The sequence below is a fragment of the Crotalus tigris genome, unplaced genomic scaffold (assembly GCF_016545835.1).
Source record: "Crotalus tigris isolate CLP2741 ecotype Arizona unplaced genomic scaffold, ASM1654583v1 scf7180000018371.15429387391:27106975, whole genome shotgun sequence".
Taxonomy (NCBI): domain Eukaryota; kingdom Metazoa; phylum Chordata; class Lepidosauria; order Squamata; family Viperidae; genus Crotalus; species Crotalus tigris.
This window is the reverse complement of record NW_024096970.1, coordinates 24,250,960-24,274,420: the sequence shown is the minus strand read 5'-3', so window position 1 is coordinate 24,274,420 and position 23,461 is coordinate 24,250,960. Positions and strand designations below refer to the sequence as shown.

Here is a 23,461-nt window from a genome sequence, read left to right as displayed (position 1 = left end):
ATTTTAATGTAGATTTGAGGATGGCGATATAAATAAATTATACTTCCAGCATCCCTTTATAAGCCCACCAAATGCTGAATGCATTATAGCATGCTTACTGATAGAGGAATAGTTGCAGAAGGTTATTGTCTGACTTACATGATCATCAGATGTCAGCTTTGAAGATCTTTTTTGTTTACTTGTACAGCTGAACATAAAGATGGGTGGATTATCAGGAAAGAGACAGAAAAAAGTCTGTTCTGCTATCTTGTATTTTGCAATTGATATTGCCTTAGGAAAGAAATGTGAGGAAACAAGAGTCAACAGGTATGTTATGTACAAGTGATAAATCAGTGAGTGTTTTAGGACTAGAAATAAACATTTTTTTTCTAGTTCACACCATTGGAATGAGATGCCTACATCTGGGGGTAAATCAAATAAGAGAGAATCACAGCTATCCTGAGGAATCAAGAAGGGAGAACAAGCATTGTTTGGCTATGCCAAATAGTCTTTATTTGTATGGACAAATAAGGTTAAACTAGCCTTTCTTCAGAGGTCAAATATCAATTACAGATAGTCCTTGACTTATGACTGGTTATTTAACAACCATTTTAAGTTACAATGGCCTCAGAAAGGGCGCTTAATGCCCATAAAGCACTTCCAGCAATCGTAAAATGTAGTGCTGCATGTCCCCCATGGTGACATGACCACATTTTGGATGCTTGACAACAGGCTTGCATTTATGACTGGTTATGGCATTTTGTGGGCACATGACTAGATTTGCCTTTGGTTTCCAGCAAAAAATTTCTATTTGGGGTAATGGATTTGCTTAATGACTATGTGATTCATTTAAGAACTGCATGATTTGGACTTATTATCGTGGGATTTGCTTAACAACCACTGAAAAAAACAGACAAAACATTGGGTCTGATCACATGAGTGCTTCGACATACAACTGCAATAACAGAGGACTAAAATTCCTATTGTGATAAGTCCCTATTGTGATTGTAAGTAGAGGACTAGCTATATTTGTAACAACAATAACATTTCTTCCCTCTTTTTATATTTTTCTATAGCACTAACCAACAACTTTTTAAAATGGCATTCATGTGCCCAAATATCATATTATAAAAAAAGTTATATATATCAATATATAAAAATCTCAGTTATCATAGGCTTGCTTGCCAAATTGATTGATTACCTTTTGAAAGGACAATATATGCCAATGTCTTAAATCTATAAATTATGAAATCCAATATTTAAAATAGACATGTCAAACACAAGGTGCATGTGGCCCACAATGGGCCCAGATTTGACCCACCCCGGGCGAGGGATTGGCCCCCGCTGCCCCAGCCCACCCCAACTCAGCTGGGTGCCCCCGGCACATACACAAGGACGGCTGCGCCCTGTGCCCTGGGGTGCAGGACTGATGGAACACCATGGCCCAAGAAGATAGGAGGCCAGGCACAGATCTGCCTGGAGGAGGAGTCGGGTGCCCAGTTAGTGTTGATGGTCCTCTGGGCTGCCTGGAACCCTGGGCAGTGGAGGAAAAGCACCCAACCCAGCTCTCGAACTCTGAGGGCAGCAGGACCCCACAGGGAAGCACAGCACAGGTGCCCCTCGACGTGAACGATATCAAGCTGGCCACATTGAGCTGGCCATGCCACCCAGCCAGGCCCAACTGGCCCTTTTAGGGCAACCAGAATGCTGATGCAGCCCTCAATGAAATTGGCACCCCTGATTTAGAACATTAAAAACACTAGATATGAAAAGTGCTTATCATTCTTCATCTACCAAAGTAAAATGTATTATGCATTAACATTTATTATTTCTAACAATCTGCTTTAGTAAAAACACAGAGAAATAATACTTTATCTCAAAGATAATAAATATGTCTAGGCATAACTTCAAGGAAATGTTAAAATCTTTATGAGTGTATTTGATAATCTTAAAATATCAAATAAACTATCATATAAAAATAAAAATGATTATAATATATCAAGATTAATGGAAAAAAGTAAAACTGCACAGAGTTAGCTAGTTGATAAAGGACAGTCTTCATTTCAAACTTGTAAATAAAGCTATTAAGAGCTAAATATTTCTTAACAAGCAAATATAATTTTAAGGACAATATAAGATCATACTTTTACTAAGATTGCCCAGTTTAATATAGACAAACATATTCAAAACATTGACATTTCTTCAGTTTGAGATAAATTTATTATAATTATATGAAGCATATATTTTCATTCACTATCTTAAAGTTCAATTGCTATGATTACCTTAATTTTAATAATGCCATCATGTGATTCACAGTGTTGCTTCAAAAAAAGCTTTAGTCTGTCATAAGAAAAAATATGCCTTCTTCGGCTGTTAAAAAAAAAAGAACTGTTAAAAGTTTTACCATTACCAATGAAATTGATATACAGAAATTACAGTTTAAACAACTTCTGACAATTTTAATTTATAAAAAAATTATAAAAAATAAAATAAGCACCCTTGTGATTTTTTCACAAAAATATATGGAACCTTTGTTCTTTTTTCATTAAAACTGCAATCACAGAATAGCAATATTATCCATGAATTCTATGCCTTTTGAGTCAGTGTATACAAAATATTCTAAATTTTAAGGGATTATCACAGAATCACAAGATAGCCGGCCATTGATTATGAAGGGTAGGATGGCCAGTTAAAAAACAATTTCCTGGAACATGCATCTTCTCTAATCTTTTTATGATGATCATTCTCTTTTTTTTAGCTCCCTCTTTCTTTCTTCTTTCTTTCTTTCTTTCTTTCTTTCTTTCTTTCTTTCTTTCTTTCTTTCTTTCTTTCTTTCTTCCTTTCTTTCTTTCTTGTATACATAAATATACGTAGGTCATTGTCACTTTTTCTGAGCATACTTCATACTAAAAATCATTGGGGTAGAATCACCTTCCATTTTTATTTTTAAAAATACACATGGGATTATTTTGGGGTCCAGAAAAAATATTTGGAAATATAAGACATACTGAAGACTGGCAGTTTGGCTTTCAATAATTTTTTTTAAAACTTACTATCTGAAACATTAAAGGTTAGTCTAATGAAATGAAGGGATCGTTGTTAGCATCCATGGACATCATGCAGAGTACTAAAGATTCACTATACAAAAAGTCATCTTATAGAAAGTGAATGAGCAATTTATTTATTGCTACTTCCACATAGGTATTATTTCAAATCAAAATGTTTAGCTCTAAATGTTTAGTAATACAGTATCAAAACATCCCTGCAGCTCTAAAGATTAATAGATTTTAGAGCTGCAGAGAAAGTTTTCATACCGTATTGCTAAAAGTTTTGATTTGAAATAATACTTGTGAGGAAAGAGCAATAAATAAATGCCTCTTTCCAATTTGGTACAATCGTTACCAATAGTTTATGGTAGGGTTTTGATTCAGTACAGGAACCAATCAACAGAAGAGGGAAGAATACAAATCTTGTTCCCTTTTTCTACAAGGTTTCTCTCAAAAGGTAAAAAGAGCTATATAGAGAAAATGGCATCTTTAAAGAGGGTGTGCCTTGTCCTCCTCTCTCATTTCTGCTAGCTGGATTACAATCACAGGGTTATTATAATCAGTACAGCTTACCATATCTGTGATGCTTTCACTATAACAGACTCATATAGTTGTTTCTTTAAAGGCTTCACTTTGTACTTGTACAAAAAAGGATCAGTTATGGCTTTTTCATTCCTAAAAATTAAAACCGTTATTGTTTTCTCTTGAAAGAAAAATATTTCTATTTACAGTGTAAATTATTTTAAATACTTGAGACAAAAAAAACATGCAAGCACATTCTCAGTTATATGAAATTAACATTTCAGTAAAGAATGAAATTGAATTGCATGTATTTGATTGTGTTCTGTACAAATATAGCAAACCAAACTACGTCCATTACAAGTTTGTTCCACAAAATACAAACAGAAACATATAATATAGATTGCCCTTTAGCTTTTGAATGTCAACATTCTCAGCAAAGAACAATAAAGTTTAGAGTTTTGAATTTGATATGAATTATACACCAAGTACTATTAAAAATCAATTAATACATTAAATTATCAGATAATTGCACATCTCCTTCTGGTACACTGGTTGCCCTTCCAGAGAGACATGCACACTTTTCTCATCTCAAGATTCAACTACTGCAATGTATCCTATAGGAGCTGCCCTTGAAGACCAGTCAGAAGCTTCGACTTGCCCAGAATGTAATTATATTGTAAGTAAGCATGTAGGAAGTGGGACAGTCTGCCTCAGTATACCCACATGATGCCCGCTTCACAAGCTACACTGGTTGCCAATAGGCTTCCATGTGCGATCCAAGGTGCTGGTTATCCCCAATAAAGATCTATATGGCACAGGACCAGACTTTCTCAGGGACTGTCTTTCTGTTGTGGTTTCCGCAAGGCCAGTACAGGCCCAATGAAGTGGGCACGCCTTAGATCCCTTTTATTCAACAGTATCATCTATTTGGACCTACAAAGTACAACCTATCTATTGTAATTAGATTCTGCCCAAATGGCTCCAACCTAGATGGTATTCTGGATGACCTTCTGCCGAGTCATGAACTAGGGTGGATAGCTCCCTTGGATGTGTTTTGTATATATTTTTCTATGTTGTTTGGTGGCATTCTCGTTCTTGTTAATTAATTATTGTGTATTGCTTTTTAAATCTTATTTTTGTAATATAGATTGATGCATTACAAAGCTATCCATAGTCAGACTACAGTCAGGAAATGCTGAAATTGAATACATAAATTTATAATTTATTTTGTATCTGCTTCATACTATACATTCCATAAGCTGCTTAGAGTGTAGTTAATTTCAGGTTGTAGATAAGTTGCACAGATAAATAAAATAGTGACAACTTTAAACATATCATCTTATGAATTATTTTTGGATTTATCAAGTTGAAGCACAGGCAAAAAGTGATTTTGCTTTATTAGATAGAAGCTACTAACCTAGACTTAAATTCCTGGATTGAAAGTATGTGTTTGTTGTTCTTAAACTTTTTTTTAACTAACAAAATGGAAAAAGTGATCAAGACAATTCCATATGGACGAGGCTTGATAGGTTTAAAACCACATTGTCTATATATGTGTGGTGTATGTATGTGCAAATGTACCTTGTGCATGTATGTTTGAGTTCTTTCTATTTTTGCATTTGGAGGGTGTTTTTTTTGAAAATTTTAATATATATTATTTTGTACTATTTTTAAACTTTGAAATACTAATTAAACATTTTTTAAATATTGTGATATTTATATAGAGTTATATGAAGAAGTTTTCTAAAAAAAATAGTGGTTATTGTAGTTTAGTTGTAGCCCTTTTAACTATTTTCACATCTTCTGACTATAAAACAAGTTTTTACCCATTTTGTGCAGAACTGGTATCTAAATCTGAATCATCACTGTCGCTAATGATAATGGTAACTCCATCAACACCTTTGGCATGGCCATTGGCCATTCCATTCTGATGTACTGGTGCTTTGATTTCCAAAATTTTACAGTGCAATCTGGGAAAAAAGCAGAAGAATATTCAATTAAAAGGGGTCTATCTTCTTGCAAGTCACAGACAATTATTAAATATTCTCCTGTATTAACAAAGTACTGCCTGTTTCAATAAAGATGGTGACAAAGAACATTCACAGGAAGAAAAGGAGGAAGAAAGAAAAAGGAAGAGAGAAAAAGAAAGAAGAAAGGGAGGGTACGAGGGAAGGAGAGAGGAAGGAAGGCAGAGAGGGAGGAAGGAAGGAAAAAGGGAGGCAGAAAAGGAAGAAAGAGGAAAGAAGGGAGAAAAGGAGGAAGAAAGAGTTTCAATGCTTACTGCCAGTTTCCCAGAAGGAAATTTGATGAGGAAGCCAACAGGAAATCGGAAATTGCTCTTGCTCCCACTGAATATTTTGCCCACTTGTGGTCATTCTGTTTCTCTGTTTAAGTAAGGATTTCTGAAAAAGTGACTCAACGAGTCATGCCTTGTCTAGCGAATTTCTAAATGGCTTCTGTATCAATAGATCATATATCCTGATTATGGAGGATCTGTTATGAATCTCTTAGGAGAACCTCTGGGGTCATTATTAGAGATTGAATAATAAACTTTGATTTGCTCAACAGGTTAATTATATTGTGTTTATTTCTAATTGCTGAAATATAGACCTTGAGTTCTTGATATAAACCATGGGGTAGCATACCTGCATTTGCAAATCCTGGTTAACAGAAATAATTTGATTAGCATAACCAGAGATAGCATTAACATAGACAATGTCCCATTAAGAAAAAGATGGATAAATTAGTCCACAGAGTGAAGAAGAGAGTTAAAACCTACTGTATTCTTTGAATTTCCTAACTGTAATAAGGAGAGTGAAGATACAAAGGCAACAGCCTCCCTATAGTTAGGAACAGAACACAAAAACATAAAGAACATATTCAAGAGAGTGCCACACTAGTCCTTTGGTATATAAGAATGATGAATACCAGAAAATAAACTGGTAGATCCAAGATAATGGCCAAATTTATATTTAAATTAATTAAACAGAATTAGTATTATTTCTAATATATTTATTAAAATTATTATTTTTAATTAAATAATTGTAACTAACAACTTCTGGACAATTTATAGGAACTATAACCAAAAGAGTCACATTCAGGTAGTCCTCACTTACTGACAGTGGTTGGGACTTGGAACTTTGTCATTAAGCAATACAGTTGTAAGGCACAATATCATGTGACCACACCAATTTACAATGGCAGTTAGGGGCAGTCTCAGTGGCCATCATTAGGGAACTTCTGCACCGTTACAGTATCCCAGGGTCACACAATCACCATCTGTAACTTCCGTCAGTTTCCCCATTGACTTTGCTTGTCAGAAATAGGCAGTGAAGGTCCCAAATAGTGACTGTATGACCATAGGATGCTACAATGTTATAACTGTGAGCTGACCCCTAAGTGCTCAAATTGTAATCACATGATATGTGGTATTGCAACAGTTGCAACTACAAGGATCCATTATCAATCTCTCTTATTAAGTACCACTGTAACACTGAATAGTTGCTGAATGAATGGATGTTCAGCAAGGACTACCTATATAGCCTTACAACTGCAGGTAGTGTAACTGATTTAGATATGTAATTCATTTATTCTATACAGACAGAATATCTGTACAACTGGTACATAAACAATCAAACTCTTCCCAATGAAACAACAACAAAAATGGACATAAAATGTTTGGTGTTTAAAGTCACTTACTAGCAATTTAAGTAATGAAAAGTATTGTTGGCTTCAGCTTTTTTTACATATTAAAAATCTCTCTATATATATATTCAGAGTAGCACAAATGAAATATGCTTACCTTTCACCATTATTCCTAAGTACTTCAACAAGTTCACCAATAAAATAACGGTTTTTTATATAAGCAAAGATATCATCACAAATTTCATGAAGTCGTGAACGTTGAGTGAGGGTAACTAAGTATAAGACTGGAACAATGAGAGGTTCTGGAAAGTTTTGGATATTTTGTCTGGCTTTCCTTTCCGATTCTAGTGCTTCTTGATAGGTAAGTCCAGATTTGCCTGTGATAGCACAACTCCAGACAAGACTATTACAAAGAATTGTTCTTTCAAAAAATTCACTGCAAAAACAAAACCAGCAAAAATTAAAGATAAAATACAAGTTACTGTTCACCAAGATCTAACTAAAACTCAGTATTTTAAAGTCCTACTGTCCCACCACCCAAAGTAACAGTGCTAAATAGTAAGTAATCCCAAACTATTGATACACAAAGCCATAACTATAAAAGGCTGTGCATGCAACTTCCCTGTGAAATGTTGTATAACTCAACCAAGATAACGTGCCTAATGCTGAATCACTGAAACTCTCCAGCACCGAATCACTACTTCCCTAAGACTTTGCCCAAAAAAGAAAAAAAATTAAAGATTGGTTAACAGTTATAAAGTTCTCAAATAGCAAGAGAATTTTTCAAGGCAGTAGGAATAGCTTTCTCTTGTAATGTAAGCATTGTTTTCTAAATCTATTTGATCAATTAACTTTAGAGAGCTAACAGCCTATGATGAACAAAGATCAAACAAGCTAGTAGTTAACTGTGTTTCTCCAAACACTCCTTTAATCTCCTGATCAATTGCAACTGATCCTCCACAATCAGATTAGAACATATTCTGCAAACCATAATAGATTTATATACTAGCAACATCATAGATTATATACTAGCAACATTTTTTTCTCATAGAATGCCCAGAACGGAGTTTAGATGGAACCTTGTAGGGTAGGCAAGGTGGATTGTATGATGTGTGTGAGTTCTGGCACCTTTTTTTTTTTTTTTTAGAAAAAAAGCACTGAGCAATATCATCATGGTTAGGTACCTTTGTCTTCAAACTTCTCACAGCAGGTCTCTGAAAGCTTCATGATACCTCAATCAGGATATGATTGCAACTGTACATTAATTATCTCAGTAGGTTTATTTTTGGATTGTGGCCCTCAGCATCCTCAAAAAACAGAAACTGTGTGCCCCATCTTAAAGAGCGTTGTCCAATAAATCTATAACAACTACATGGCAGAAATAAATCTAAGCTAGTTGTAGTCTCAGCCTAAATTTTTAAATCGTCCAAACAACTGTTTTTGAGTACCATGAGATTTTGGGTGACATGCCAGTGTACATCAATGCTTGACAACAACTATTCTCAAAAGCACACCTGTTCTTTTGCGATTTTCAGAAGTTGCAGAAGTCATATGAGAATTGGATGTGCTTCTCGTGGCCTCCAGAGTCTCAGAAAATCATATGAGAATAGGGAGTGCATTTGCTCAGATTTTGGAGGCTACAAAGGCTGGGGAAGAGCATTCTCCAAAGCCACTTCAAGAGCAAAGGCTTTGAGCAACCTTGTGTAGGCTGCAGTGGCCTAACAATAGAAAGGGAACACTGCCTGAAGGAAGTGGTCTGCAGTAGATCCTGGAGAGCACTGGGCTACGGGAGGCAATTGTTCCATTCCCCAACACTTGTACACCTTGGGGAATGGTGCAAAGTGACAGCAGTAGAACTGGGGCTGAAGTTTAGGCCTGGGCTTCTACTTCAGGTACAGCCTCGACACTGCCATCAAATACTGCTGTTTAGAGTGGCCTAAATGGGGAGGGGGGAAAATAGAGAACCGTTTCTCTTTTATTCAAAGTGGAGTGTGACATGCCAATACAGTCAAGTTAGGCATTTTCCAAATTTTTGACATGCTGAGCCCAAAAGGTTCACTATTACTGAGACATTCAGAATGGGGTCATTCAATATTTATTACTATGTCTATTTAAGTCAGGGGTGTCAAACTCAATTTCATTGAGGGCTGCATCAGCATTGCGGTTGTTCTCGGGTGGGCGGGTAGGTGTAACCAGGGTGGGCACGGCCTACTGGGTGGGCATGGATGGAGTGGGTGTAGCCTACTGGGTGGTTCACTCTACATGGTTCGCGTCAAGGGTACCTGTGAGGACCTGGGCAGGAGTGGGACAGATTTGAGGGTCTCTGGCAGAAGGGGGTGGGACCGGGGCAAGCGTCAAGGCATGGTCCACTGGAAGAGACTCACTGTTCCTCTCAAGCCATGCGAGGGGGGGGGCTGGATGGTGCCGTGGGCTTCCCGGAGCTCTGGGCAGCAGAGGTCAAATGCCCAGCCTGGCCCTCAAGCACCCACGGCACCAAGCCCAGCCCCACTACCCCAAGGGGGTGCCCAGCTGCACTTACCTCCTCCTCAAGGCTGCTGCTGCTGCTGTGCTTACTCTCCTTAGCGAGGTTGCTCATGATGGGTATGAGGGCAAATTCAGAGGGAGGCCCACTCCCTCTCGATGGAAGGAGACCTGGCTTTGTATCCAAAGCTTCCTTAGCAATAGGATGGGAGACCCCCAGGATAGGCCAGGGGACAAGGGGATGGTGAAAGGGCAGCAGGGCAGGACTTCCCTCAGACCCTCCCTCTCCTTCCTTCCTTCTTTCCTTCCTTCCTTCCTAAGAACAGAGTGGTGGGAAAATATTTGACATGAGGGAGGGAGAAAAAACAGGCAAACACAGCTGGGGAGGTGTCACCCTTCGTGAGGAATGAAGAAATGCACCATCGCTTGGAAGTGGCCAGCACATGGCCCTCGCCTACTTCACATATCTGGCTTGATGGGCTTTGGGGGAGGGAACGCCATGAGCAATGTGAGAGTCAACGTTACCTGCACAATGCCATCCAGCCCCCAGCCTGCCTGGTTTCGGCAGGCAGTGAGGCACTCTCCTCACAGCACCGAGAAGCTGAGCCAGGCAGCACAAATCTGAAAAGAAGCGCAATGCCACCCAGCCCCCAATCTGCCAGGTTTTGGCAGGCAACGGGGTGCTTTCCTCACAGCACCAAGAGGCTGAGCCGGGCACTGCGAAGCTCGCCAGCTTTGCACCTTGCTGCCTGCTGAAATCGGGCAGGCTGGGGGCTGTGCGGCGGCGCGCTTCTTTTTGAATTCGCGCCACCCAGCTCAGCTCTTGGTGCTGTGAGGAGAGTGCCCTGCTGCCTGCCAAAATCGGACAGGCTGGGGGCTGAGCGGTGTCATGCTTCTTTTTGGATTTGTGCTGCCTGGCTCTCGGCACTGTGAGGACAGCACCCCACTGCCTGCTGGAACCCCTCCCCTGGAGCCCATCAAGCCGAATATGTGAAGTAGGCAAGGGCCATTTGCTGGCCACTTCCAGGCGATGATGCATTTCTTCATTCCTCACAAAGAGTGACACCTCCCCAGTGCGCACCCAAGGGGTGGGGCCAATGAGGCAGGGGCCGGTCCCTTGCTATTTCCAGACGGCCTTGTAGAGCTAAGACTGAATGCGTTTGGCCACCACAAAATTGTACATTGGCTCCTGGGTGGCCTGGGCCAGGGCCAAGGCAGCAAGGGCCATTCCCTCAGTTTCCAGGATGGCTTTGCGGGCCACATGAAACCACGTCACGGGGTGTATCCAGCCCCGGGCCTTGTGTTTGACATGTCTGATATAAGTGTATACATCAACGTATAATCTATACCTAACAGATTACCAGACATAGTCAAACGTTTACTCTAGGCTTTCTGCCAATCCACAATATTGTAACATACACAGACATGATTCAATATATACTGTACATGACTGGAACAGCTGACCTTCATTCAATTTAGCATGTCAGTTAAATGGATTTGTCATGTGAACAGGTCTCACTCTGAATATAAGCAAGATCACATAGTCCTGCCTTCACGTAGTGAAGCAATACGGAAAATTGACTTTGCTAAATCCATTGTATTCTCAAGCAGTCAGCCACTGGAAATCATTCAGTGATTCAAGGGTTCATTTCACCTGTTCCTAGGCACTTTGGAAATAAAACCATCCATTTTTCATGGTGGTCTGAAACAAAACTGTTATTTTACTGAAGCTCTCTTGGATAAGACTCTTGCAACAAAGCAACCAGCCACATAAAGCTCTCAACTCTTATCAGTTTTTAAACAGCTTTGCCAGAGTACTCTATATATTAGTATATGTAAGATTAGATTATTAACATGCTCTATATCAGTGGTTCTCAACCTGTGGGTCGGGACCCCATTTGGGGTCGAATGACCATTTCACGGGGGTCGCCAAACCACGCTGTCCGCCATTTTTTTCCCTTTTCCCTAGCTGTCCTACTCCCTCTTATTGGTGGCCACACCCACTTGGGGGTCACCACAACATGGGGAACTGTATTATGGGGTCACGGCATTAGAAAGGCTGAGAACCACTGCTCTATATCAAATCTTCCTTGTGAGTGGCCAGAGGTCAGTACAATTCTTTACTCATATATGCACAGTATTGAGGGCTCTGTACTAGCTGTCAACTAACTACTGAGCCAGGTTCTTAACATTTCAGAACCTAGGCAACTGCTTACAGTAGTTCCTTAGTGGTCTATCCTATTTTTGAAGTTAAGAGGATAAAGTGCTGTTGACTCTACCTCTTAATATTTACTTTTCTGTAGTGCAAAGGTGAACATCTTTTGAGAGTTATGCTTTATGTAATAAAATTATAACAAAGATAAAGTGGCTACATGTTCTTTTATTATTTAATAAATGATATATTTTTGCCCTAGCCTTTTCTTGATTTTGTAAATTGTTATTGAACATAATAACTACAAGGTCCCTTAAATACAGATTTGCATTCTATAACCACACATATAACAAAAAATATGTTGGCTTGATAACGTCAAAACTGATACAAAGATACAAAGATGAACATCCAACAACTGAAAGAAGCTGTAGCATGGAGAGCACTTGCTTATAAAGTTGACAAGAGTTGGACACGACTGAATGGCTAAAATATCAAGAGTGTATTTAACAAGGCCAATACATATTACCTTTTTGCCACAGACTCAGCTTCTATATATCAACTTACCTCTAAGAGAAGGCATTAGAGATACATTAAATACTATTCAAGGCAGGGAGTACCTATCTTAGAATTTTTTTATCACAACTATGTTATTCACCAATTTGGACATTATTTTTTTTATTATTAAGCCTATGTGTTGTTCAACTGGCAAAAACTATGGGCAACTCACAACAATCAAAACAAATTACAATAAAACTAATTAAAAGTAATTTAACAACACTTTTGTTCTAATACTTTTTCTACCTCCCCAAAAACATTTTTCTTGCTGGCTTCTTCCTTTTATAAATTTACCCTTAAAGCTTCCTCTTCTGCTTTCTTCCTTGAAAACAAATAAGCAAATGAGAATATTTCACATGGGGTAGGGCGAGGGGATGCAAAATAAGGACAAATTTGCCCAAAGGGGAAAAACTGCTAGGATAAGACACACTTAGGAATAATCAGGGCTTTTTTTCTCATAGAACGCCCAGAACGGTGTTCCGGCATCTTTTTTGGATGGAACCTTATAGGATAGGAAAGGCGGGTTGTATAATGTGTGTGAGTTCCGGCACCTTTTTTTTTTTTTTTTTAGAAAAAAAGCACTGGGAATAATGATATTATTTGCATAGAGACCATATTACTTTTATGAAGCCAATCAAGAGTTATGAAGGAACAATCTAGATTAATTTCTTGGAACAGATTACTCTGACAAGATTCTGCTGCAGATATTAAGTCACATAACAAAACTAGTAATAATCTATAGAGGGAAAATCACAATTTCAAGTTTCCTAATACCATCATTCTAACCAGAATGAAAATATAATTTAATGGATTCCCAATTGAGTAAAAAGGTTAGATAATTGTTTTGGAACAGAAACAAGGTTGTTCTGGAAATTATTACAGATTGAATCAACTTGTCATCTCCAATATCTACCATAAAAAAAATCCTGGCTTCTTCAGAAAACCACCAAATTCTTCTTATGAACATCTTATTTCAGATACACTCACTCTAAATTTAAAAGCAATGGGATAGAATATATTTGTGTTAATAAGTATACTATTAAACCATTAGTCTACCTAATATTATATGGAAAACTCAAATTAAAAGAAAACCCTGAGGAACATTCATATTTTTTATTTCATTTAGCCAGGTTTTTACAAAATACATGTTTGTATTACTTATCCATATTTAAATCCTAAAGGCAACTTTCTTCCCGTTAATTGACCAAATACGTATCAACCAAAATTACCTATCCAACAGCTTCCATTAAAATAATTATAATTCACTTATAATTTTAATCATTTGATTTGGACTTAAAGTTCATTTTTACAGAGATTTTTAGATATCTATTTCATACAGATCAAAAAAGCAGGTGGGGGATCCTTTTCCTGCAGGAAATCAAGAGAGAGAGCACCAGGAAAAAGCATTCTTAATGGTAGCCACCACACTATAGAATCAACTGCCCTCGTGTACTGAGGTTTTAAAAAGCACTCCAGACTACTCTATGCAATGGTTCTTTAAGCAGAAGGTACTTTTTAGTGGGAGCAGCCAAAATATATACGAAGTCTTTACGGCTAGGGTAAATTAATTTTTTTAAATGTATTTTAGGGATGGGGATTTTATCAGATTGTATTATTTTGTAGTTTTTTGCTGATTTTATTATAAGTCATTTAGAGACTAGGAATCAGTGGCATATAAATCAAGATAATAAATAAGTAAACTGCATGGATCCAAAGTGATTTGTTTTCATGACAAAGTAAACAAGCTGACTATCTCCTAATTTCCAATTCAAGGTGCCGATTATTACCTTTAAATTCCTTCATGACATGGATTATCTGCAGGACCACCAATCCCTAAGGTGTTCATCCCACCACAGCTGATGGGTGGGTGTGCTCCAGGTCCCTATCCTTAAATATTGGGGCTTCAGAAGTCTGCTTTCTCCACTGCAGCTCTTGCCCTATAGGAACATTCTCCCCCATGAGATTAAACAGCCCCCCACTCTTTTAACATTCAGGAGACCATTTAAGACTTGAGGTTTTTCCCTCAAGTATTTGGATAGGGTTAAACAAGAAAGTAGTGAGTGACATAGAGAAAGTATGGTTGTAGTACCAGGTTTGTGTTTTGGTTTTACTGGTTCTTGTGTATTTATTGTTCTATGCTTTATCTTTCAGTTGTAAGCAGCAAGGAGTTTAGCTTTAAGATGGGCAGCTATACAACAGTTTTATACACATGCACATACACACTGACATATATAGAGAGTAAGATACAGAAAAAAAAACTTGATTGCAGACTGCAATACAGTCTTATACTTCCTTACTATTCAGAGCATTCCAGATAATGCTAGGGTTCAAAGAGATATCAATGCATCATATGATTTGAGATGGTCATATATTCTACAATTCCTTATCCCTTTTTTCAGAGTTACTGTGATAGGTGTCAGACCCAGTGTAAAAGAACCTTGACTAAGCAGGCGGCGACGCTGCGGAGAAGGCTCGGCGATGCGGCGAGGCAGATGGGCGGCGCTAGAGATGCCGACGCTCAGCTGATGACGTCTCGCCTGCGGCGCGCGTCTAAAGACGGATTTGGGCTGCTGTGCGTTAGAGGAACAACTGTGATAGGCTGCCGACGCCCAGTTAATGATATTCTACATGCAACGCGCGTCTAAAGAGGATTGAGCTGAATTAACTGCTTAACCGCTTGAATTGAATTAACCGGGATGCTGGGTCTGACAGACATGAGGGTGTGGCGAGGGTGGAGTGGTGACTGGTAATTGGGGCGTACACTATGGGTGTGGTGGCGGGGCTTATTTAATACGCCGGAGTGGGAGGTTTCCCAGGGCTGACTTTCTCTTCAACTGAGCAACATAATAAAGTCTGAAACTCTGTTGAATCCTGCATCGTTCCTAATTCTTGGGATCAGTTGCCTATAGTTAGGACGAGCTTACATTAAGTCAGCCCTCATCCTAGTTACATTAATTATTCTAACACCTGGTACTCGCCAGGAACAAGGGGCTATGGCAGAGGGAACGCAGGGAGAGGACCCTGTCATGGCCGAAGACTCAGAGGAGTCCGGTGAACAGCTGGAGGGCCTGGCGGTGAACGACACGGGGGAGGAGCCAACGGTGGTTCGACGGAAGGAGAAAATATGTGCCCCCGTAGTTGAGGCTCCAAACACCCGACAGCAACGTCCAGTGGATACAGGGGGCGAATGGTGGTTTAGCCCAACGCTGGGGCTCCCCGAGGATGGTCGTGGACGGCGGTTGGCGCCAAGCTTTACCGGTTGGAGGGAACGCCGGGTCACTGGAAATCATGAGGAGGAATGGAGCTGCTCCACAGCCCCGGGGCAGTACATGCTGGATGTCCTTAGAGACCAGTTTGGGGAACGTATATACCCCACTACTATACATAGCCCTGGCAAGGAGAGCCAACCCTACACCTCCCAATTCCGATTGTCCAGCACAGAACTTAACCTGCACCCGGACGACCAGTTCACGCTGCGGGAACCTACCACAAGGCAGGTGGGACCGGAGCATACACGTTATGGAATGGGGGTGAGGGGACTAGGGAGCAGGCCGGCAGACCCAGATGACATGGGCGCAGGACCCACGGGGGGAGGAGCAGGGACTCGCCCTAGACCATCCCCGGCGGCTGGTCGGTATGGGGGACAGGTGCCACCTCCATGGCCTCAGAATATGGTGTGGAACCCTCCCCCTATAACGCTTACATTTGATGGGGACCCAGATCGCCTGGCAGTCTTTCTCAGTCATGTACTGAACCATCTAGACCGCTATTCCACCTTGTATTCATCCAATTGGTCGATGGTGGTCGCAGTTACGTCGAGCCTGCAGGGAGAGGCGGCTGCATGGGCAGCTGATCTTTATAGCGACCAGGCCAGAGAACTAGCTGATGTGGGGCTCTTCCTGGATGCGTTAAGAACTAGGTTTGAAGATCCAACCCGCTTACAGTGGGCGGAGGCCCAACTAGTGGGCCTGCGACAAAGAGGGAGACCGGCAAAAGAATACATCCGTGAGTTCCAGAAATTAGCGGGGAGACTGCGATCGTGGCCGGATCGTTTAATGGTCCACCACTTTCGGAATGGCTTGGATAACGAGATACGCCGGGCATGTATAGTGAGAGGGATAGGGGGGCGTCTGTCCGATTGGTTTAAAGCTGCAATGGAACTGGACATCGGGTTGAGGGAGCATACCGGTGGACGTGAGAACAAACTACCATCCCGCCGGGGCCAGGACCCACTCACAGGCCATATGGTCCAGGCCACACCGGATGCAACGCGCTCAAAGACAACTTTTAGGTGTTTCCGCTGTAACCGACCAGGACACCGAGCAGCAGAGTGCGGACTACCGGCAGTACTAGGGACACCAACGGCGATCGGCAAGCCAGGTTCTACACCGCAGAAAATGATGGAGAAGTCCCGGATAGCCCACCAAGCGGGACAGACACCGATACAGCCGGCTTCCGATGATCATTCCCCCATGTTACAGAAATACGAAGAAGACGACCCTATAGAAGATTCAATGGTGAGTGAACCAATCGCCCCATTCACCATTCCAGTAACTCTTACGAGCCCAATCACTGGGGAAGCAAGGTCTTTTCAGGCATTGCTTGATACCGGATGTACCCGATGTTTAATTAATAGGGAGGTAGTACAACAGATGGGGATCAGGGTCACTCGGCTAAAATCCCCAATTCGGTTTGAGCAAGTGGATGGTTCACTGCTAGGGGGAGCTCCAACCATGTTGGTGACCGAACCAATCAGGATGGATGTAGGTGGTCATTGGGAGGTTATCCGATTCGTCGTGGTCCCTTCCATGACCGAACCGCTCATTCTCGGTTTGGCCTGGTTGGATAAATGGACACCAATCATCTGGTGGGAGGATGGGTCTCGACGATTGCGGTTGCCCGTGGGTCCTCAGCCACCACCCACACCTGATTACGATGGAGATAAAGGGCTGGGTGCTGTAGACCCAATACCGGAAGGGGACGGACCCGGATACCCGTCAGTCTACAACGACCTGGCAGCAGTCTTTAGCGAACATGAATGCGATACTCTACCACCCCATAGGGTAACGGATTGCGCCATCGAACTCATTCCCGGGGCAAAGTTGCCTAAGCCCAGAATGTACCCCATGACATTCACTGAGCTAAAGGAAATGAGGGAGTATATCGATAAAAACCTGGCTAGGGGTTTTATAGAGCCGGCTCGCTCTAAAATAGCAGCACCCGTAATATTCCATGAAAAAAAGGACGGAGGACTGCGGCTATGTGTAGATTTCAGAGGACTGAACGCGGTATGTATAGAACCCATTTACCCGTTGCCTCTCATGAAAGACCTCCTTGCCCATTTGGCTACTGGCAAGATTTTCACAAAATTAGATCTTCGGGAGGCATATTATAGAATACGAATACGGGAAGGAGATGAGTGGAAGACCACTTTTAACTGTCCCTTAGGGAGTTATCAGTTCAAGGTGATGCCTTTTGGTCTACAGGGAGCCCCGGCTGTGTTCATGCAGTTAATAAACGAAGTCTTGCATGACCATCTTTATAGGGGTGTACTTGTATACTTAGATGATATACTTATATACTCAAGTACAATGGAGGACCACATACAATTAGTTCGAACGGTGTTGAAAAAATTACTAGATTCCAAACTATACTGTAAAGTGTCAAAATGTGAATTCCACAAAGACCGTATTGATTACTTGGGATTCCGGGTTTCGGCGATGGGAATAGAAATGGATCCCAATAAGATACGCAGTGTACTGGAATGGCAAGCCCCAAGGACTCGTTGCCAATTACAGCAGTTTCTGGGGTTCGCTAATTTTTATCGTCAGTTTATACCATCCTTTGCTGATGTGGCCCTACCATTGACTCAGTTGTTACGTACCAAACACAATACTGGTAAACCCCGACCAAAACAACCGCTGGAATGGACTATGGCCTGCCAACAGGCCTTTGAGACATTAAAAAGCCTGTTTGCGCAGGGGCCGTTATTGGCACATCCTGACCCGGACAAGCCCTTCATCGTACAAGCGGACGCTAGCGACGTAGCCGTTGGTGCCATTCTATTGCAACGTAGTGAGAAGAATATACTACAACCGTGTGCCTACACGTCCAAAAAATTCACTGAAACGGAACGACGCTGGGCGGTGTGGGAAAAAGAAGCATTTGCAGTGAAATGGGCATTATCCACTTGGCGCCATCTGTTGGAAGGGGCTCAACATCCCTTCGAGGTCTGGACAGATCATCAAAACTTAACAGTGCTTCAAACACCAAGGAAATTAGCGCCTAAACACGTCCGATGGGCGCAGTACTTTCAACGCTTCAAATTCAATTTAAAAGTTGTTCCGGGTGGAAAGAACTTCCTAGCGGACGCACTCTCCCGAATGCCCCAATATGACAGCAAACGGGAACAGGTGATCCAGGCTGTCATACCTCAGTGTAATGGGGAGTCCGAAAAGGTAGAAGTTTGTACAAAGTTAGCAACCTTTGAAGAAGAAATAAAGGCAGCTTTAGTAACCGATCCTTGGCTATCAGCGAATCCAGGGATATTGACCCATCGTAATGGCTTGGCCTGGTATGGCGATAAATTGTATATACCTCAGGGAGTACGCAACCGGGTATACCATCAATGTCATGATTCCAAAGTAGCAGGTCACTTTGGTTTTGTGAAAACGCTACATCTAGCAAGAAGGCAATTTTGGTGGCCAAGTTTAAGAATAGACATTGAAACATATGTAAAGGAATGTAAAGTTTGTGCCCAGGCGAAAGTAATACCTAAAAAGCCAATGGGATTGTTACAGTCAGTGTCTGATCCGATACGACCATGGCAAGACATTGGCATGGACTTCCTGGTGGAGTTACCTAATGTAAAAGGTTACACTGTCATATGGACGGTGATAGACTTGTTTTCGAAACAGGCCCATTTTATACCCTGCAAGGGGCTGCCGTCTGCAGCGCAACTAGCGAAGCTATTTGTACAGCACGTTTATCGTATACATGGAGCTCCTCGACGGGTTATATCAGACCGCGGGGTTCAATTCACAGCTCGATTCTGGCGTCAATTTCTGGCCTGTATTGGAACTACTCAAGGATTGAGCTCGGCATACCATCCATGTACCAACGGGGCAGCGGAACGGGCCAATGCGGCAGTGTCACGATACCTACGTTGCTATGTCTCTCATCAACAGACGGATTGGATGGAATATATACCCTTTGCCGAACTAGCTTACAACAATGCAGTGCATAAAAGTACCGGCTTAACCCCCTTTCAGGTGGTATATGGCTACGATCTAAATCCCGTACCAGGTTGTGAATCACTGGCATCCCTGGCCAAGAAGCCAGGGGACTGGATGTTCCGTGCTAACCAAGTATGGCATACAGTAAAGAAAGCGCTGATACAGGCGGGACAAACAGCCAAGGAACAAGCAGATAAAGGCCGTAGAATGTCAACCCGGTTCCGAATAGGTGATCAGGTATATCTCTCGACTAAATACCTTAAGTTACAGGTACCCTGCAAGAAGTTGGCGCCGAAATACGTGGGTCCATTTCGCATAATACGAATCATTAATCCTGTCACAGTACAACTCCAACTGCCGGCCTTCCTTGGTAGAATACATCCGGTTTTCCACGTGAGTCTGTTGAAACCGATAGAGAGGAGTACTCATACAGATCCTCCTGGACCTATCGCTCCGGGACAGTATGAGATACAGGATGTCGTGGACTCACAATGGCGGGGGGGCAAAATATCCTACCTGATAGTATGGAAAGGATATCCCCTATCCGATGCTTCATGGGTGCAGAGTAAAAAGGTTTTCGCTCCGGAGCTGCTCCGAAAATACCATAAACTATGGCCACATAAACCGAAACCGAATGAGAGAGGGGGGGGTTAGATGATATGTAAATATCATTAACTAAACGATGCTTTAACCTGTAATATTCTGTTCTAGGGGACCCCGTGGTGAGGGGGGGCCGAATGTCAGACCCAGTGTAAAAGAACCTTGACTAAGCAGGCGGCGACGCTGCGGAGAAGGCTCGGCGATGCGGCGAGGCAGATGGGCGGCGCTAGAGATGCCGACGCTCAGCTGATGACGTCTCGCCTGCGGCGCGCGTCTAAAGACGGATTTGGGCTGCTGTGCGTTAGAGGAACAACTGTGATAGGCTGCCGACGCCCAGTTAATGATATTCTACATGCAACGCGCGTCTAAAGAGGATTGAGCTGAATTAACTGCTTAACCGCTTGAATTGAATTAACCGGGATGCTGGGTCTGACAGACATGAGGGTGTGGCGAGGGTGGAGTGGTGACTGGTAATTGGGGCGTACACTATGGGTGTGGTGGCGGGGCTTATTTAATACGCCGGAGTGGGAGGTTTCCCAGGGCTGACTTTCTCTTCAACTGAGCAACATAATAAAGTCTGAAACTCTGTTGAATCCTGCATCGTTCCTAATTCTTGGGATCAGTTGCCTATAGTTAGGACGAGCTTACAATAGGTCAGCAGCAAATCTCAGTTCTCTGGACTCCCTATTTAGGAACAGGTTTAGTTGGCAGAAGACTCAGACATGACTTGGGTATGTTAAACCCTTTATTGCAGACTTGAATGAAACATATGCACACAGATGATTTGTTCTCAGGGGTTCAAAGAAGTCCAAACATTGATAAAGGTCCATGCTCCAAGAGTTTTAGCTTCCCTCCCCCAACTTTCAGAGTTGTGATATATTTTTGTGGCCTTCAGCAGCATAAACATGGCTGCATAACAATATTTTCTAGCTTAGAAACCACTCGTTAAGATCACATTCAGCCCTTGCATCAAACATGCATAAATAATCTGATTCAACCAACAATGTCATTACAGATGCTATCCAGAAATTCAAAACCTTTTTATAAATAAGAAAAATGAAGCCTTATCTTCTGCAGCTACTTCACCAACTTTCTAATAAACTTTCTACATATGTTCTTTTAATATATATTTATTTACTTGCAAACAGATTCAGATGAATTCTATAGGAATTTTTTTGAAAGCATATCTAAATGGATGAACAACTTTGCTAATTACATACTTTGCTCCAAGAGTCCTATGGCAAATCTGCAGAAAAATAATCTAGCAATACTTTACTAATGTCCAAGAAAAAGCATGCATATCTATTACATGCAAAACCATTGCAGCGGACACTGAACAAGTTCTGGAAGTCCTTTTCTTTTAATAGTGACACAGCCAGCCAAGTCTCCAATGCAAACAAAAAATTTTTTAATTACCACTGTAGTTCTTTTCCCAAAAATCAACTGCATTCTAATTTCATTAGTTATAAATTATATTGTTTCATTTAACATATAAACATGAGCCAGTACACTATTTATAAAACTTGCTAATATAAATAGATGAATTAAGTGCAGATAGATTATTTCACAAGCCTTATATATGGGGAAAATGCTTTTATTATTCAGAATAGTTTTCTGAAATTCTGTCCCCCAATAATTTTAGATTTTGGTCATTTTATGGCAATACTTTATGGTTACCAATGAAAACTGTGGGTTCTTTTGTTACCATTTACATTATCCTTAATGAAAGACATGAAATAACAGCATCTTCCAATTCAAGGGACATGCTCAGTATTTGTCATATTTATATCTTTAGCTTAAAATTAACTTTTCACTTTCAAAATGACATCTCAAAATATTTTAAATATTGAAATACTAATCCAACAAGCTTGATTTTTAGAAAATGAGGCAAAACATTATGTGTTAGCCTGAGGTCAATAAAATGAAAACCTTTTTTGAATATTTTGAAAACTTAGAATATTATAAAATTATTACAAGTTATACGTACTTTTAACATTTACTATTGAAAAACAGTATTAAGCTATTTATATTTTCCTAAAGTAATTCATTGAAGTGTGTCAGATATTGTAAATCCTTAAGGGGGGAAAAATGGCTTGTCACAACTATCTTGTCAAAACAGGTGCTAACTCCAGTTCCAAGGAGCAAATAATCATGGGAACTTGCCAAAAATGTCTAATGCAACAAAGGGGGTGGTAATTCTTTAAAGATGGGTATTTGGCACATGAGTTGGGATCTGGGTTTTTCAGTTTTTTTATTTTTTTTAATCAAATAAAAATAAGGATAAAAATTAGATCACTAAGGTGCGCCATTAAAAACCACAGAGATTCATTTACGGGCCAGAGACAGCGGTACGTTTGTTTTTCGGACCGCCAGCTGGTGGGAAAACAATACTCAATGAGTCGGTTACAAGCAGCCGTCCAGCAGTCCCTCACGACCCAAATCCGGCCTTACATCGCCGGCTGCTGGCCGTTGCTTCTCCTGTCTCTCGCTCTCTCCGCGCCCAAGTTCAGTCAAGTTTGCCGTGTTACTTCCACATACAGGAGCAAAAGCACAAATGCGCGCGCGCCCGCCCAGAAGTACACCAAGGCCTAGTAGTGCAAGTCGCGCTAACACGCAACTGGGGTTCAGGATGCCCACAAAAGCCAGTGTCGGGCCAGTGAAGTAATAAACTTTCCGTATTCCCGCTCGTCCTGAGGAGGAAGGGTACCGGGGGAGCTAAAGGACGGGTCAGTTAGAGGCGAGAGGTCCTCCTGCCCAAAGAGCCCTCCCCTTTCCCCTCTCGCCCGGGGAAGACAGGAGCTCAAGGGGTTTCCCCGCTTCTTCACAGGGGATTCCCTTCTCCGGCCGGGTGTCAGCCGTTTGAAGCCGCGCTTCTCGTTCAAACCAGCCCGCCAGAGCCATTGCGGGAGGGGGAGGGGACGTGTCTCTTACTCGTAGTCCCTGAAGATCTCGTTGGTGACCCTGCAGTGGAAGACGTGTTCGTCGGGCCGGAGGTCAGCCGGAGGTTTCTCCCTCACGAAGGGCTTTCGGTGTAGAAGCGGCATCCCCCGGCTCCTGTTTCTAGAAGGAGGCGAGAGGAAGGCGGTAAAGAAAGGCGAAGAGCCCGAGCGGCGGTGGTCGTTGCCGGACGGCCGCAGACGGGTTCTTTTGTGAGCGTTTGACACGCTGCTTTCTTGCTGGGTCTGAGCGAGTTCTGTGGTGCGTGCGCGCGTCTATGGGAGAGCGAGAGCGGATCCTTCCTTTCC

At 41.6% G+C, this 23,461-nt stretch overlaps 1 protein-coding gene across 2 annotated transcripts in view; it reads right to left on the bottom strand.

Annotated features, from left to right (window-relative positions):
• BAZ1A (bromodomain adjacent to zinc finger domain 1A) overlaps positions 1-23,461 on the bottom strand; it is a 67,107-nt gene that overhangs the window by 42,014 nt on the left and 1,632 nt on the right. For both annotated transcript variants that reach the window (XM_039351843.1, XM_039351842.1), the window contains exons 2-7: positions 23,148-23,276; positions 7,351-7,629; positions 5,375-5,518; positions 3,600-3,701; positions 2,262-2,349; positions 139-270 (exon numbers count right to left, since the gene is read on the bottom strand). In XM_039351843.1, coding sequence (XP_039207777.1) covers positions 139-270; positions 2,262-2,349; positions 3,600-3,701; positions 5,375-5,518; positions 7,351-7,629; positions 23,148-23,260 — 858 coding nt within the window. In that variant the 5' untranslated portion in view covers positions 23,261-23,276. The remainder of the gene's footprint in view (positions 1-138; positions 271-2,261; positions 2,350-3,599; positions 3,702-5,374; positions 5,519-7,350; positions 7,630-23,147; positions 23,277-23,461) is intronic.